This window comes from Rhincodon typus, chromosome 34 (assembly GCF_021869965.1).
Source record: "Rhincodon typus isolate 14 chromosome 34, sRhiTyp1.1, whole genome shotgun sequence".
Lineage (NCBI taxonomy): Eukaryota > Metazoa > Chordata > Chondrichthyes > Orectolobiformes > Rhincodontidae > Rhincodon > Rhincodon typus.
In genome coordinates this window covers 20,531,723-20,548,605 of record NC_063365.1, presented here as the reverse complement: position 1 = coordinate 20,548,605, position 16,883 = coordinate 20,531,723, and the positions used below count along the sequence as shown (strand labels likewise).

General features: G+C 44.2%; 2 protein-coding genes across 5 annotated transcripts in view; one reads left to right on the top strand and one right to left on the bottom strand.

Annotated features, from left to right (window-relative positions):
* Positions 1 to 16,584, bottom strand: part of ascc1 (activating signal cointegrator 1 complex subunit 1) — a 54,420-nt gene extending 37,836 nt beyond the window's left edge. For 2 of the 4 annotated variants that reach the window (XM_048616214.1, XM_048616217.1), the window contains exons 1-3: positions 16,185 to 16,584; positions 15,104 to 15,271; positions 4,108 to 4,207 (exon numbers count right to left, since the gene is read on the bottom strand). In XM_048616214.1, the coding sequence (XP_048472171.1) occupies positions 4,108 to 4,207; positions 15,104 to 15,215 (212 nt within the window). In that variant the 5' untranslated portion in view covers positions 15,216 to 15,271; positions 16,185 to 16,584. The remainder of the gene's footprint in view (positions 1 to 4,107; positions 4,208 to 15,103; positions 15,272 to 16,184) is intronic. The other 2 variants (XM_048616216.1, XM_048616215.1) reach the window with 2 other exon arrangements.
* Positions 16,585 to 16,674: 90 nt separating this feature from the next.
* anapc16 (anaphase promoting complex subunit 16) overlaps positions 16,675 to 16,883 on the top strand; it is a 4,905-nt gene continuing 4,696 nt past the window's right edge. The window contains exon 1 of the mRNA XM_020524933.2: positions 16,675 to 16,850. Within this exon, the coding sequence (XP_020380522.1) occupies positions 16,724 to 16,850 (127 nt within the window). The 5' untranslated portion in view covers positions 16,675 to 16,723. The remainder of the gene's footprint in view (positions 16,851 to 16,883) is intronic.

Here is a 16,883-nt window from a genome sequence, read left to right as displayed (position 1 = left end):
ACACACACACACACACACACACACACACACACACACACACACACACAAAAAAATACCAGAACCACGTGTGTTATAGCTGGATGGCAAGACTAGGCAGACAGTTCAATGTTCCCTGTCCGTGCTGAGAGATGATCCTTTTGCTGATCAGAACGCTGCTTCTTGATCTACCTTCTCCAAGTCCTTTCACTTATTTGTAGGAGCACAGGGTGACTAGTTCTCATTCATAAAGGTCTCTGATTTATTAATTAAAGCCACAGCTTATATCAACTGATTAGGGGAAATAAGCTGGCTATCTTCAGGCTTGAGATACTTTTCATTGCAGAGAAAAACACAGTTGCTTCCTTTCCAGAGGTCTGATAGCTTCTCCCTTAAACTTGCACATCAACAGCTACCTGGGAGTCAATTACATGATTGTTGGCAGGCATGAGGCCTTTGTCATCGATAACCAGTTAAGAGCCCACAGTCCAATTAGTTACTTGCTGCTGGCCAAAGCCCCGTTCGTACACAATCTCTGCCTTGCCTGTAACCAGACTTCACTACTGCTTACAATGAGTCAGGTAGCTTCCTTTTAAAAAGTGCAGTAATCCTTCAACAAATCTTGGTTTTTAAAAAAGCAGACGTTGTCCCATTTCATTTCACAATTAAACTGACCAAAAAAGTAAAAAGATACACTGTTTACAGCATGAACCACTTATGATGGATTTTATCAGGCAGAAATACCTCACTCCAAAAATAGAAGGCTTGGTGATGTGGTGCAATGAAAACAATCTGTCTCTCAATGTCAGCAAAACTAAAGAACTGATCATCGACTTCAGAAAGAAGGGAGAAGAACGCACCCCCATCTACATCAACAGAACTGAGGTTGAGAGGGTGAAAAGCATCAAGTTCCTCGGAGTGACGATAACTGATGACCTGTCCTGGACTTCCCATGTAAATGTGACAGTAAAGAAGGCACAGGGCCTCTTCTTCCTCAGGAAATTTGTCATGTCCATAAGGTCCCTCACCAACTTCTACAGATGCACCATTGAAAGCGTACTGTCCGAGTGCATAACAGCCTGGTATGGCAACTGCTCTGCCCAGGCCTGCAAGAAACTACAGAAGGTGGTATGCACAGCCCAGACCATCACGGAAGCCAGCCTTCCATCAACGGGCTCTATTTATACGGCTCACTGCCGAGGACTGGGGGCCAACATCAAAGATCCATTGCACCCTGGTAATGATCTGCTACATCCTCTTCCATCAGGCAGAAGATACAGAAGCCTGAACACACGCACAAGCAGGTTCAGGAACAACTTCTTCCTGGCCGTTATCAGACTGTTGAATGGACTCTAGCCTCAAATAATGTAACCTGCAATGTAACCTATATGCCTCGAAGTCTTTTTGCTCTGTACATCCTTTGCTTGCTGTGATCTGCCTGTACCACTCATAAACAAAGTTTTTCACTGTATTTTGGCACATGTGACAATAAAATCAAACAAACTTAAGACAGTTATAGGTTCAGTGAAGGGGAAGTTATCCCCATCAATAAAACTGCATCAGTTCTATTAAAGAGAAGTGGCACAAACTTGCCCCGGTTACCTACTGATGAAATGCAAATCATACCCTGGTCATTTTACTTTTTATTTCCCAAGATGTGGACATTAATGGCTAGGCCAGGATTTATTGCCTGATTCCTAACTGTTCTCAAAAATGCAATGAATTTTCTTCTTGAGCTGATACAGAGCATGCGGGGCTAGGCATCTACACGTAACCTCTCCAATCCAAATTGCATTTTCTATTAAAAACAGTTCAACTTTAGGTATAACTCAGGAAGTATCAATTTCCAGTGTCTGGTACACACCTACAGATCACTCAGCATTTCAGTCAGCTTGTATATGGGCTTGTTGGACCAAATGGCCTTTCAAAAATGCTTTTTGTCTTTATGTCTGTTTATTGACAACACAATCCCCTCTAACCAGACAATAACCCCTATTTTCTCTCCCCCCTCTCTAATTGCCAAATGCACCCCAACACTCCCCCACCCAAACCTGACAGAACTGCTGTTAGTCATCATTAATTCCTCGTACCCCTGGAATTTTCTCCCTGTACCATGCTGCCTTGCTATGGTGTATGCTGTCCCCTCTCAGGAGTCATAGAAACTTGCAGCACAAGACGAAGCCATTTGGTCTGTCATTCAAGAGACACAGGGTGGCTGGTTCACTTAGAAAATCTCCATGGCTTATCAGTTAAAAGTCACAGCTTAGAGCAACTGAAGGAACTGCGAGCACTTAGAAGGAGCTGTTGTGCTTAGTCTCATCTCCAAGTTTTTTTTAGGGGATAACCTTGAAAACTTCCTTATCCTCAAGTAACTGACCAACTTTTAAAAAAAAAATTATTGAAGCAATCAGCTCTCACGATCTTTTCTAGTAAGCTGATCCAACTCCCAACAACCTTGAGTGAAAAAAATTCTCAACTCCCCTCCAGATTACACACTAAATTATTTTGAATTTACGTATTCCGGTTATCACCCTACTCAAAGCCTCTCAACCCCAAAGACTTGATCAAGTCACCTCACCAACCCTTTCTCTTCCAAAGTGCAACCTCTCGTCCCCAATAATATCCAGCTAGGTCTCCTCTGTTCCCTTTCCAAAGATCTTTACACCTTGCCTGATGTGTGGTCCCCAAAACTGTCCACACTATTTCACCCAAGGCTGAACCAGTGAATCGTAAGGTTTCTAGCACAATAGCTTTATAGTCAATAACTTCATCTCTCTTTCTCTGTTCCAATGCCACCACCTCTCTCCCTCCCACTCATTTCCATCCCCCCTCTCAGCCCATAAGAAAATCTTGGGGGAGTTGATACATTTAAAAGGGTTTTTAAAGTGAAGGTAAGAGCTGTATGTTGCATTGTACACAGCCACCTAGTGGCAACACAGAAAAACAAAGACAAATTGACTAAAGCAATCTTCATTACTTGTTATAACAAGGTGTAGAGCTGGATGAACACAGCAGGCCAAGCAGCGCCATAGGAGCAGGAAAGCTGATGTTTCGGGTCTGGACCCTTACGTCAGCTTTCCAGCTCCTCTGACGCTGCTTGGCCTGCTGTATTCATCCAGCTCTACACCTTGTTATCTCAGATTCTCCAACGTCGGGAGTTCCTACCATCTCTTCATTACTTGTTGCCAAGAACAGTTCCATCTTCTGGCTTAGCGCCAACATCTTTTTCTGAACAGTCAGAAATTAATTGCCAACGTTCACAAATTTAGAATAAAGTCTAGTAGTGGACAATCAGGCTCCTGAGAAGATCAAATCAGATTGGGTTTATAACTGAGTGTGGACTTTCAGTATTACATTATCCCCAAGTGCGATAGAGAATAAGGAAAAGTTTGCGTTTGCATTTGCATAGCACCTTCTCATACTATGAGTATCAAAGTGTCATAGTCAGTCATCCCTCAATTTGGAGGAGGATGAGATCAGCTTGGTGGCAGTTTTCTGCTCTGGGTCTTCATGTCACTGAAAAGGCCAGTCTTTGACCTACAGCTGTTTGGGAATATGGGGTAAGACTTCTCACAGGCTAGTGAGACGCATAGTGCAAGACTTGTTTCCTTTTCTTTACTTCTCTACCTCGTCATTATGGGTATTGGACTCAAAGAGTGATACCGCTTGATGGTTAGCTGGAACTATTGGTCACCAGCTCCTCTCAGTCCTTAGTGTCAATGCCCCTGCATTTCAAGACAGCTTCCAAGCAATTTTGAAGCTTTTTCTTTGTCCTCCCAGAAAACACTAGCCAAGAAAAAATTAAGAAAACAGGACCTGACCAGTGCAGCATTTTCCGACATCCCACTCCAGCATCACAGTTGATTTTGCAGGAGGCTTGCTTCAAAGATAATAGCAAAACACACCACAAATAAATGAATTTCTTGGAAGGTCAGAGGCACATCATGCAACTAAGTACACCAATTATTTTGCATGGAACATGATCAGCTAATTAACCTGCTTTCAGTGGTGCTGTTTGAATCAGGAATGTTGGCTGGGAAACTGGACCTTTCAGGTCAAATGGAAAAGAGCCAGAGTTTTGTTTCAGGCAAACAGAAACGTGCTTGTAAATCACAAATAGTTATAACTCACTTGTAAAAAGCACTAGGCACAGCCATGGAGCATCGATAGCCTCGGTCTGTCTGCTCTATAAGTACCGAGTCACAGGGCTCATCCAAACAGTCCACAACGCCTGCAAAAAAAAAAGGGAAATCACTGACAAGATCTAAGAGATCCAATGTCGAAGCGCAGATACATAAATGAGTAAACATTATGTAAGTAACTGCGAGTGACTGACATTCCATCTTACCCCATATCCTCCATGGGAAGGCAGTGGCCTAGTGGTATTATCACTGGACTGTTAATCCAGAGACCCAGATAATGGTCTGGGGACCCGGGTTCAGCAGATGGTGAAATTTGAATTCAATAAATATCTGGAATTAAGAATCTAATGATGACCATGAATCCATTGCTGATTGTTGGGAAACACCCATCTGGTTCACTAATGACCTTTGGGGAATGAAACTGCCATCCTTACCTAGTCTGGCCTACATGTGACTCCAGACCCAGAGCAATGTGGTTGACACTTAACTGCCCTCTGGGCAATTAGGGATGGACAATAAATGCTGCTGAGTCATCCCTTGAATGATAAAGGATCTCTGCTACAACAGGAAATTCTAGAGCTTACTTCAGTCCTAGAGTACATGAGCAGTTTAAAAACTAAAACGTCTCAAGTAAAATTCACCAGGAAGCAGGAATGTGGAGTAATCAGATTAGCTCAAGAGGCCTACTCTTGCTTCTAATTCAATATTCCTTGGAGAGCATTGGAGGCATAGTCACTGAATACTTTTAAAGCGATTCTTAATATCTGGTGAGTAGATTCTTGACTGATAAGGGAGTCAATGGCTACCAGGGTTAGCTGGGAATAGGATTTGAGGCCACAATCTCACTGGAGGGCAGGAGGAACTGAATGGCCTACTCCCTCTCCTAATTCTTGTGTTTGCATTCACAGCAGTCTGGCAAGAACTGAAGACTGCTACAGAACCCTCCAGGCAAAATGAATAAAAATGGAGATAGTAGGAACTGCAGATGCTGGAGAATCTGAGATAACAAGGTGTGGAGCTGGATGAACACAGCAGGCCAAGCAGCGTCAGAGGAGCAGGAAGGCTGACGTTTCGGGCCTAGACCCTTCTTCAGAAATGGGGGAGGGGAAGGGGGTTCTGAAATAAATAGGGAGAGGGGAAGGGGGTTCTGAAATAAATAGGGAGAGTCTAGGCCCGAAACGTCAGCTTTCCTGCTCTTCTGATGCTGCTTGGCCTGCTGTGTTCATCCAGCTCTACACCTCGTTATCTCTGCATAAAAATGGAATTGATTTTACCACATCATACTGCTTTTCCATTTAAGAGCTTGATTGTGAAATGTAACCAGAGAAGAAAATGATTTTCCTATTACTGTCATAGCCAGGTCTATATTTTCCTGGCAAGGGATTACTGGAATTTTTCATGCTCGGCTCCACCAGTTCTCAGCCTGTTGAAGTCACTGGCAAAACAGAGCCTTTAATTTTTTATTATCTTAGATTTTAATTACTACAATTGAGTAACTTTGTCTTTAACACGGTGCAAACCTTTCCAGTGAAGAGCCTCAGGTAACATGTGCAATGGACTAATTTTTAATGTCGTTCTGGGGACTACTCAACACCCACGCAGGAGGCAGCATTTGTACAGCAGGTTGAGAATTTGTGCGCAGCTGCTATCTCTAGGCAGTAATCTCATTAATTTAGCCATCAGCCTTCTAGATTTGAGGCAGGAGATGACATAACAGTCCAACCAGCTCTGTGGAAGTGTAAAACATCACACATGCAACTCCTGACACTGCATTAAAAAGGTTTCAATCTGGGCTCTGCAAGAGGATCGCAGCCACCAGGAGGTCATCAGAATTCTGTTCGACTGTAAGCAGGCGTAATGCCATTGAAACTGTCTCAAGAATTCTCTAATGTTTTTGTACTTTTAGGTTTTCCAGCAAATTAAATCGAGTCAAAGCTGTATTGTTAATAACACTGGACTATGTATTAAGGCTAATGTTCTGGGGACATGGCAGATGATTAAATTTGAATTTAATTAAATCTGGAATTAAAACCTAGTTGAATGGTGGCCATGTAATCACTTTTGATTGTTGTTCCATCCCACTTGGTTCACTCATGTCCTTTAGGGAAGGAAACCTGTCATCCTTATCTGGTCTACATGACTCCAGACAATGAGTTTCTGAAATTCCTTCCTTAAGGGCATTGTGGGTCCACCTACAGTACATGGGCTGCAGCATTCCATTAAGGCAGCTCACCACTGCCTTCTCAAGGGCAACTAGGGACGGGCAATAAATGCTGACCAGCTAGTGATGCCCACGTGCTACGAGTGAATAAACACAAAAAAAAATTGACAGACTCTTAACTGTCCAATGGACAATTAAGGATGGGTAATAATTGCTGGCCTAGCCAGCAATGCCCACATACCACGAAAATTATTTCTGTCGTGCACTAAACAAAATTCATCTCTGGTGATAAAAATAGCAGCAACCGTCTTTCAGCGGTCAAGACACTGGGTTCTTAGGAGTGCCCCATTTCCAAGGGCTCCCTGGAAGTACACCAACATTTATAGCGGGTCTGAGGAACGTGTCAGTATTTGTTAGGTGTTCGCAGGAGCATGCAGCTATTTACAGGGGAGTTCTCAGGAGTGTGTCAGTACAGTATTTGCAGTAGGAACTCTATACAGAAATATACAAACCCCTAATGTAAATAAGGGAATGCATGACAAGTAGTGGTGAATTATAGAAATGTAAGTCACCATATCAATACTAAGACTTAGCCTTTCAATGGTGGAGAAGCTTCTAGAACCAGTTACTCGGGCTAAGATAAATATTCACGTGAAAAAGATTCAGAAGCTTCAGTGAAAATTTGTGAAAAGAAAATCACATCTATCTAATTTGCTTAAGGTTATATCCAGACGTAGCAGAGAGGCAAGGCTGTTGACATGGTGTACTTGGACTTCCAACAGGCTTTGACACAGTGCCATACAAAGGACTTGTACAGAAAGCTACAGGTCACGGAATAAGTAACAATGTGTATACAAAATTGGCTGAGAGTTAGCAAACAGAGAGCAATGGTTAACAGATCTTTGTGCAGGCTGAAAGAAGGTTTATAATGGAGTTCACCCAGGATTGGAATTCGGACTGTTGCTTTTCTCAAAGCATATATATGATCTGGATCTGGTCGAGGAGGGGACAATTTCAAAGTTTGCAGATGACACCAAATGTGGAAGAATTCTAAACAATGAGAAGGACAGTAAAGAACTTCAAAAGGTCACTGGCATATTTGTGGAGTGGATGGATAGATGGCAGATGAAGTTCAATGTGGAGAAGTGTGAGGTGATGTATTTTGGTTCAAAGACACAGAGAGATAAAAGAAAGGGTACTATTCTAAAACGTGGCCAGGAGCAGAGAAACCTTGTTGTACATGCATATAAGCAATTAAAGGTGGCAGGACAAGTAGAGAGGGTTGTAATAAAAGATAGTTTTCTTGGCTTAATAAACAGAAAAATAGATACAAAAGCAGAAAGGTTATGATGAACTAATATAAGACATTGGTTAGACGTCAACTGGAATACTGTGTACAGTTCGTGGCACCACTGTAGGGAGTGCTACCTGGTTTATTGTTCACCAGCTCCCTGGTTCTGACACTGGGCTTATGTAGTGGAAGGTGGTGTGGTGGAAAACATGGCAGGCAGACGTTTCACAGGAAAAGAAAACTCTGATTTTACTGGAAAAACAAGCAAATTGAATATACTTACAGGAGAACAAGAAAGTGCATATCAAACCTGACTGTTACTGATGGAGACCTGTCTCACAGTTAACTGGGGGTCAAGTTAAGACTTACAGTCAAGACTTGATACAGTGGGTAAATAGATACAGTGGGTACCAGAGAGAGCGAGCAAGAGAGACTACCTGCTAACCCAAAGTCCTAACCCGCTTCCCTCCTTAGGGGTGCCCTACATCATTAGCTCCCGAGCTGCACCTTTCCCTATCTAAGTCTAGCCAAGCTGGATTAGAGGGGTTCGATGACCTTAGGCTCACACTGGAGTGAAAATGTGATTTTGACCAGCTCGTCCGTAGTCTCTGGCCTTAGCTGGGACTCCATGAAGGACACAAGTGCTGCTTACAGTCAGTCTCGTGGTGTCCACTGGTGCGGTTAGATGCGTTGGACCTGACGGGTGAATACCTTGGGTTTCTTTCCTTTCTTGGTGGTCCTTGCAAGCAGGACGTGGTCTTGAATGGTGGTGGATGTTATTGGCTTTGCCCCGGTTGGAGTCTTGTGTCTCTGGATGCTCTCAGTCGCTTCTAGACGTTGAGTGGATGTTTGCGGTTGGTTCCTTTTTTTTAAAATTTATTCACAGGAGGAGGGCGTTGCTGGTGAGACAGCATTTATCGCCCATCCCCAGTTGCCCAGAGGACAGTTAAGAATCAGCCACATTGCTCTGGAATTACATGTAGGCCAGGCCAGGTAAGGATGGCAGTTTCCTTCCCTAAAGGGCATTAGTGAACCAGATGGGTTTTTCCAACAATCAACAATGGATTCATGGTCATCAGAGACTTCATTCCAGATATTTATAGAACTCAAATTCCACCATCGGCCGTGGCAGGATTTGAATCCAGGTCCCCAGAACATTATCTGGGTCTCTGGGTTAACAGTCCAGCGATAATACCATTAGGCCATTGCTGGTTGATGGTGTTTGGTGGTTGCGAGGGCAGCTCTCGGTATGGCGGGTTCACACAGTCCCTGACTCGGAGGCACCTGCGGGAACTTTTCTCTCGATCGGCAAGTTTGACCGATTTTCCTTCCCTTCCTCACAGCTTTGGTTCAAAGACTCCTTCGCGTGCAGAGCCGGCTTCGGAACCTCGAACTCCTCTCGCGAACTGTTCACACCGGGTGCACACAGAGCCCTCCTTGGAGCACACACGCCTAGTTGGAATCGGGGCGCATCAGTGCATGGTGCTGGGCTCAGGGTCTCCAGCTGTACCCAACTGCCCTTATCTCCCGCCAAATCTGGTTTCAGCTGTCGAGCTGTGTTCCTCCTCTCAGGGCTGAATAGCTTGGAATGTCCAGTATGTCCCTTGAATGGGTATGTGTTAAGTTTGACTAGTGATGTGGAACAGGTTTACATGTAGCACAATGGTGTGGAATGTTCAGTATTTCTGTGCCTGAGCACTGGTTGGGAATTGAATGGCTTTGTACCTCTGTAGGCTCCAGAAGGTCTGAAGTTGTTGAAGTTGTTTGTTTCCTGCTGTCTGGTTTCCATTGTTTAAGCTGCGGCATGATTGCGGGGTCTTCCTTTAGTTTTGTGAGCTTACCGTCTGTTCCAGATATCTGTCCCTGGGTTTGCATATTACTCAGTCCGTCCCAACCAGCTGTTTCCTGGTTTGGTGCAGCCCGTGGTTTCTTGAGTCTAAAATTTCAGTGAATTTAAAACCCATGTAATTTCCACAAACTTCTGTCTTCAGGGGGTTTTAGTCCACAATATGTCTATAAACTGATGGGGATTTTTGCCCCATTTTACACAACACTACTGGCAGAATGTGAATGCAATGGGAGAGTGAAGAAAACGTTTATGAGAAATGGTTCCAGGGAAAATTTGCTCAAGTTAAAAGGAAAGCTTGGAGATGTTGGGTCTGTGTTCCTTAGAGAGGAGAAGGCTATGAGAAGACTTAGAGAAGTTTTCAAAATCATAAGGAGGTCTGCAAAGATTAGACAAGGAAAAACTTCCCATTTGTAAACTGACCGAGAACCAGAGGACACAGTTTTGTAAAGAAAGCAAATGCAAAGTGAGAGAAAGCTTTAGAAGGGTCTAGGCCCTTGGGAATTGAATGGCTGGTCTAGGCCCAGAACGTCAGCTTTCCTGTTCCGCTGTTGCTGCTTGGCCTGCTGTGGTCATCCAGCTCTACATCTTGTTATCCCACACAGTGAGTAGTTAGGGCATAGAAAGCACTGCCTGGAAGTGTGGCTGAGGCATGTTCAGTTGGGGCTTTCAAGAAGGCATTTTTAAAAATTCATTAACAGGATGAGGTCGTCACTGGCTAGGCAGCATTTATTGTCCATCCCTAATTGCCCAGAGGACAGTTCAGAGTCAACCACCTTGCTGTCGGTGTGGAGTCACATGTAGGCCAGACCAGGTAAAGATGGCAGTTTCCTTCCCTAAAGGACATTAGTGAACCAGATGGGTTTTTCCGGCAATCATCATAGGCACCATTAGGCTCTTAATTCCAGATATTTTATTGAATTCAGATTCGACCATCTGTGGTGGCGGGATTCGAACCCCAGTATCCAGAATTTCATCTGGATTAACAGTCCAGCGATAATACCGCTAGGCCATTGCCTCCCCTTATATGATGTTTTAAATAGAAACAGCATTAAGGAGAGAAGACAGGACAGAGGCACTAAAAAAACTTGATTAAAATGCTCAGAGAACTGTTGTGGACACAACAAGCCATACGGCCTCGTTCTCCCTGTAACATTTCTGGGATTGAATATTGGTTCAATAGACAATGCCTGACAATCTCTCACTTTGAAGGACCTTTTCCCTATGCTTTCCTTTCATCTTCCTGCTTTTAAAGGGATGGTAACTGATGTTATTAATGGACAAGTAAGTTCCCAGACTGAAATCTGGTTTGATTGATAATATTTTGTTTTATTTTGTTTTTATTGAGATGGTCTTTCACTGAAACACAAACACACAATGCTGCAGATTCAGGTTTAACAAGAAAACAGTTTATAAAACAAAAGCAAAATAGAATAAACCAAACTATTTACATATAACATACATTTAAAGATTTCAAAACACAGTAAAAATAAAATCCCATTAATCCCAAAACCATTCTATTACAGTGCTCAAACACCAGAAAGAACACTCTTCTCTATCCCACATAGGAATTGATTTAGATGTGGCTTCAATTCCTGGTTGAAAGAATCTGGTAGCTTTTTCTTTCATTTGTCATATAATTGAGATCAAACCATCTCAGCTTCAAATAACTCCTTCAGAGTTCTAACCAAACATTTCTGGCCTGGAACTCACAATATAAAGGTAACATATTTTCAACAATTCTAAATTATCTTCTCCCTTTCTCAGAAGGGATTGTGCTACACGTCCAGGTTCAGCTAAGAACCCTGCTGAAATGCCCCAAATTGAAACTAAACAGTTGTTTTTCCAAGCTATGAGTGCTTCCCTTTCGACCAGAAAAAAAATCCAGAATCTTCTAACTGAAAGCATAATGCAATACTCTTTATCTGGTTTGCTCATAAACTCTCCCAATATAACAAATTCTCATACTGGCCAAAACTACCTTTTTAAAGCTATTTTTAAAAGAAATCATAAATAAAAACTGAAAGAACTGCAGATGCTGTAAATCAGGAACAAAAACAGAAATTGCTGGAAAAGATCAGCAGGCCTGGCAGAATCTGTGGACAGAAATCAGAGTTAACATTTTGGGTTGAGTGAGGCATCCTGAAGAAGGGTCATTCGACCTGAAACGTTAACTCTGATTTCTCTCCACAGACGCAGCCAGTCCTGCTGAGTTTTTCCAGCAATTTCTGTTTTTGTTTAAAAGAAATCACCCTGGCTAAAGTAATACTTACAAATTAATAAGTTAATGCCTTAAAACACGTAAAATTCTGTGCCATAATTCAAATTTAAAAATCTAACCTTGAAATAAACTGTATTAAAATATAAATAAATCACACACCCTACACTACAGCACAAACTAACATATCATGACATTTTTCCACGCAAGTTGCTCAACGTAGCTAAATGTAAGGCAGTAGAAAACAAACAAGGAGATACCAGATCCAGAGATAGTAGGAACTGCCGATGCTGGAGAATCTGAGATTACAAGGTGCAGAGCTGGATGAACACAGCAGGCCAAGCAGCATCAGAGGAGCAGGAAAGCTGATGTTTCGGGCCTAGACCCTTCTTCAGAAATGGGGGAGGGGAAGGGGGTTCTGAAATAAATAGGGAGAGAGGGGGAGGTGGACAGAAGATGGATAAAGGAGAGGACAGGTGGAGAGGAGACAGACAGGTCAAAGCGGCGGGGATGGAGCCAGTAAAGGTGAGTGTAGGTGGGGAGGTAGGGAGGAGATAGGTCAGTCCAGGAAGGACGGACAGGTCAAGGGGGTGGGATGAGGCTAGTAGGTAGGAGATGGGGGTGGGCCTTGAGGTGGGAGGAGGGGATAGGTGGGAAGAAGGACAGTTTAGGGAGGCGGGGACAAGCTGGGCTGGTTTGGGATGCGGTTGGGGAAGGGGAGATTTTGAAGCTTGTGAAGTCCACATTGATACCATTGGGCTGAGGGTTCCCAAACGAAATATGAGGTGCTGTTCCTGCAACCTTCGGGTGGTATCGTTGTGGCACTGCAGGAGGCCCAGGATGGACATGTCGTCTGAGGAATGGGAGAGGGAGTTGAAATGGTTTGCGACTGGGAGGTGCAGTTGTTTAGTGCGAACCGAGGGTAGGTGTTCTGCAAGGCAGTCCCAAGCCTCCGCTTGGTTTCCCCAAAGTAGAGAGGTCCAGGAAGGAGAGAGAGGTATCAGAGATGGTCCAGGTGAACTTAAGGTTGGGGTAGAAGGTGTTGGTGAAGTGGATGAACTCTTCGATCTCCTCCTGGGAGCACGAGGCGGTGCTGACACAGTCATCAATATAATGGAGGAAGAAGTGGGGTTTAGGGCCAGTGTAGCTACGGAAGAGGGATTGTTCCCAACCTTAAGTTCACCTGGACCATCTCTGATACCTCTCTCTTCTTCCTGGACCTCTCTGTTTCCATCTCTGGCCACCATCTGGAAACCGATATCCATTTCAAGCCCACCGACTCCCACAGCTACCTAGAGTACACCTCCTCCCTGCCACCTTCCTGCAAAACTACCATTCCCTATTCCCAATTCCTTCGCCTCCGCCGCATCAGGTCCCAGGATGAGGCATTCCACTCCTGTACATCTCAGATGTCCTCATTTTTCAAGGACCGCAACTTCTCCCCCTCAGTGGTCGAAACGCCCTCGACCGTGTCTCCCGCATTTCCCGCAACTCGTCCCTCACACCCCCTCCTCACAATAACAACCAAAACAGAATCCCCCTCGTCCTCACGTACCACCCCACCAACCTCCGGATCCAACGCATCATCCTCTGACACTTCTGCCATCTGCAATCCGACTCCACCACCAAAGACATTTTTCCCTCCCCACCCTTATCTGCTTTCCGGATGGACCACTCTCTCCGTGACTCCCTTGTCCGCTCCACACTCCCCTCCAGCCCCACCACACCCGGCACTTTTCCCTGCAACCGCAGAAAGTGCTACACCTGCCCCTTCACCTCCCCGCTCACCCCCATCCCAGGCCCCAAGACGACTTTCCACATCAGGCAGATGTTCACCTGCACATCTGCTAATGTGGTATACTGTATCTGCTGTTCCGTTGTGGCCTCCTCTACATTGGGGAAACCAAGCGGAGGCTTGGGGACCGCTTTGCGGAACACCTTTGCTCGGTTCACACTTAACAACTACATCTCCCAGTCGCGAACCATTTCAACTCCCCCTCCCATTCCTCAGACAACATGTCCATCCTGGGCTTCCTGCAGTGCCACAACGATGCCACCTGAAGGTTGCAGGAACAGCACTTCATATTCCGCTTGGGAACCCTGCAGCCCAATGGTATCAATGTGGACTTTGCAAGCTTCAAAATCTCCCCTCCCCCAACCGCATCCCGAAACCAGCCCAGCTTGTCCCCCCCTCCCTAAACTGTCCTTCCTCCCACCTCAAGCCGCACCCCCATCTCCTACCTACTAGCCTCATCCCACCCCCTTGACCTGTCTGTCCTCCCTGGACTGACCTATCACCTCCCTAACTCCCCACCTACACTCACCTTTACTGGCTCCATCCCCGCCTCTTTGACCTGTCTGTCTCCTCTCCACTTATCTTCCCCTCTATCCATCTTCTATCCGCCTCCCCCTCTCTCCCTACTTATTTCAGAACCCCCTTCCCCTCCCCCATTTCTGAAGAAGGGTCTAGGCCCGAAACATCAGCCTTCCTGCTCGGCCTGCTGTGTTCATCCAGCTGTACACCTTGTTATCTCAAATAGCAGATCCAGGTTATTTGCCAATAAAGATCAAATTAAATCTTCAGATCAGACTGCCTCTCAAGTTCTGCAACACTTTAGAGAAGGTTGGATTCTTGACCCTGGAACAAGCTGTCTCAGAAGGGACCGGACACATTCAACATACTGCGTGGGATTGGATTTGTCTCATATTGCGACAAAACTATTAAGTACAACAACAGGATGACGAGGTAAAATCAGCTTAATTTTTACACCTAAGGAGTAATCCATGTCGTTGTTTTCTTCTCACTGGACTGCCGCAATATGAGTCATCACTCAAAAAGATTACAAGTCTCCTTGTCTTTTCTCCCATCTTTGTTTCCAAGACTTGGGCCACAGGCTTCCATTGGATCGGCCAAGATTATGGAGCAATGTATGGCAATGGATGCCATTGCCTCCTACAGGATGGATACCAGGCGACCATCACTGTTCTTACAACAATGCCATCAAGCATACTGGAAGGATTTACGGGCTGATAGTCAGCCTGTTTGACCATGTTACTTTTAATGGCCGATGTGTCCTGGCGGGGGCTTTGAACCAGATCTAATGGCCAGAGGTTGGGATATTATCTCCGCACCACAAAACCTCCTCATATTCAGAGTATGGGTCAGGTAGGGTTAGAGTTTATTAGAAACTTGAGGAATTATTTCTTTACACAGGTGATCAAGAGCAGAACGAGTTGGCCAAAGTAGTTAAGTTCACAACATTAGACTTGTTTAAAATAGCCAAACATTATTTAAAAATGTCCAAACATTGCAATTGAAGATAGGAAATGAACTTCACCTAAAATATAAAGTGAATTCCGGGCATCATTTTTCTCAATTATCAGTATGTAAACTTATTGGAAATAAAAATATTAGTTCTGTTTTCATTCAATGCTTACAGATGGAGTTGTTGCCTGTGTTTATACATACCCGAGTGAGTAAAGTCTTCCTCTTCTTCATTCTGGTACACCTGCTCTTTGACATGATTTTTGCGGTAAATTCGTCCGTCAATATTGATCAGCGTTGGCCGAAGAACTTCCATTTCATCTCATCTTCACCATGAGGGGTCAGCCAACAATGGTTAAAGCACAAGATGAGCTTTGCCAAATTAAATGAAATTCAATGTATTTTATATTCATTAAAGGCTATAAAACCGTCAAACGTGCTGCCAACCAAAAGAAGTATAAGCAACATAATTAATTGATGAGAATTTTATAGAACAGATGAACGCCACTCCTGTCCTAGCTCTCTGAAAGAGATGTCTAATTAGTCACATTTTCTTGACTTTTCTCTAGACAATAATATTATTTTGATAGTATTTAGCCACTGCCCTGTTAAAACATTGATACTGATTCTGATTCCAACATGATTGGAACTTAAAATCCTAACATCTCAACGCAAAAATATCTTCTAACCTCCTCATTTGATGTTTGAGTACTCACTAGTTGTTTTCTCGTCATTCAGAGGAAACCCAAATTGGTTCAGAGTAAAAAGTGTCTGATTACACGCCTTAGTACATTTTACAAAGTTCACTCATGATTTCATTAACTCTAAGCCTGACTATCCTAACACATTTCTGATTGGCCTCCAAAAATCATTCCGTCCTAAACAGGAGGTCACCTAATGCCCTAACTTGCTCCAAGTTCCATTCACCCACGATCTCTGAAACTATTTTGGTACCAGGTCTTGCAATTCATGCCTCTTTTTAACATCCCTCCACCACGACTGGCTGTGCCCTGAACTCTGGAAATAGCACCCTCCACCCTCATTCCCAATGTCTACTTGAGTTAAACCAAATTTTGGTTAAATATCTCGCACGATGGCTCTGTATCTAACTTTGCAGGATAAGGTTCCTGCGAAGAGCTTTGGGGACATCTCAACTCGACGCTCTACAAATGGCCAGTTGTTGTTGTTAAAGGTTGCCACATCAATTAAAATTGCTGTTTTATTCCCCCAGTGAAGAAAGGGAAGAAGGCTGGTTAATGCTTTAACTAAACGATACTATACATACCGAGAGCACTCAAGATAAAATTACCAACTGTATCAGACCGGTCCGTCACAATAATCCGTCCTTTCCGGTAATCCAAACAATCGCTTCCGGTGTCCGACCCCAATTCTCCCCGGGCAGTGGAGGGAGAAACCATTCCGATTTTTAATTTAAAATACACATGGCGTCATTTTAACATTATAATTGGATTTAATTCGCCTTTTCACAGCCCAAGAAGTTAAATACAATAGACAGCCATGGCAGACAGCTTTTATTGCCAAATATGTACTTGTATAAAGATAAAACTTGGCACTGCGCTCCTTGTTTTTACAACGTGCACTATTAATTTTACTGAATTATTTAGATGTATGTTTAATTTAAAATTATCGGTATCGTTGCGAAAAAAAGTTGAAAAAAGACATGACCCTCCCCCTTCAATGACAATGAGTTCATCCAATACAACGCCATCAAACGGGTGTCGTGAAGTGTGGTAAAATACGACCTCACGCCGCAAACTATGTCGCGAGGGAAGGAAGCCGTTCCGGTTTACGGCAGTGTCTATCATGGCCACCTCGGCGGCATCGTCGTCCTCGTCCTCGGCGGCGGGCGGTTTCGGCGGAGTGTCCGAGCTGACTCCACCGCGGAAAGTGCTTTTCACCTCGCCCAAAGGGGCCGGAGAGCTGCTGGAAGGTGAGGGCCCGGCGGGGAGCAGGGCTCGGGCTC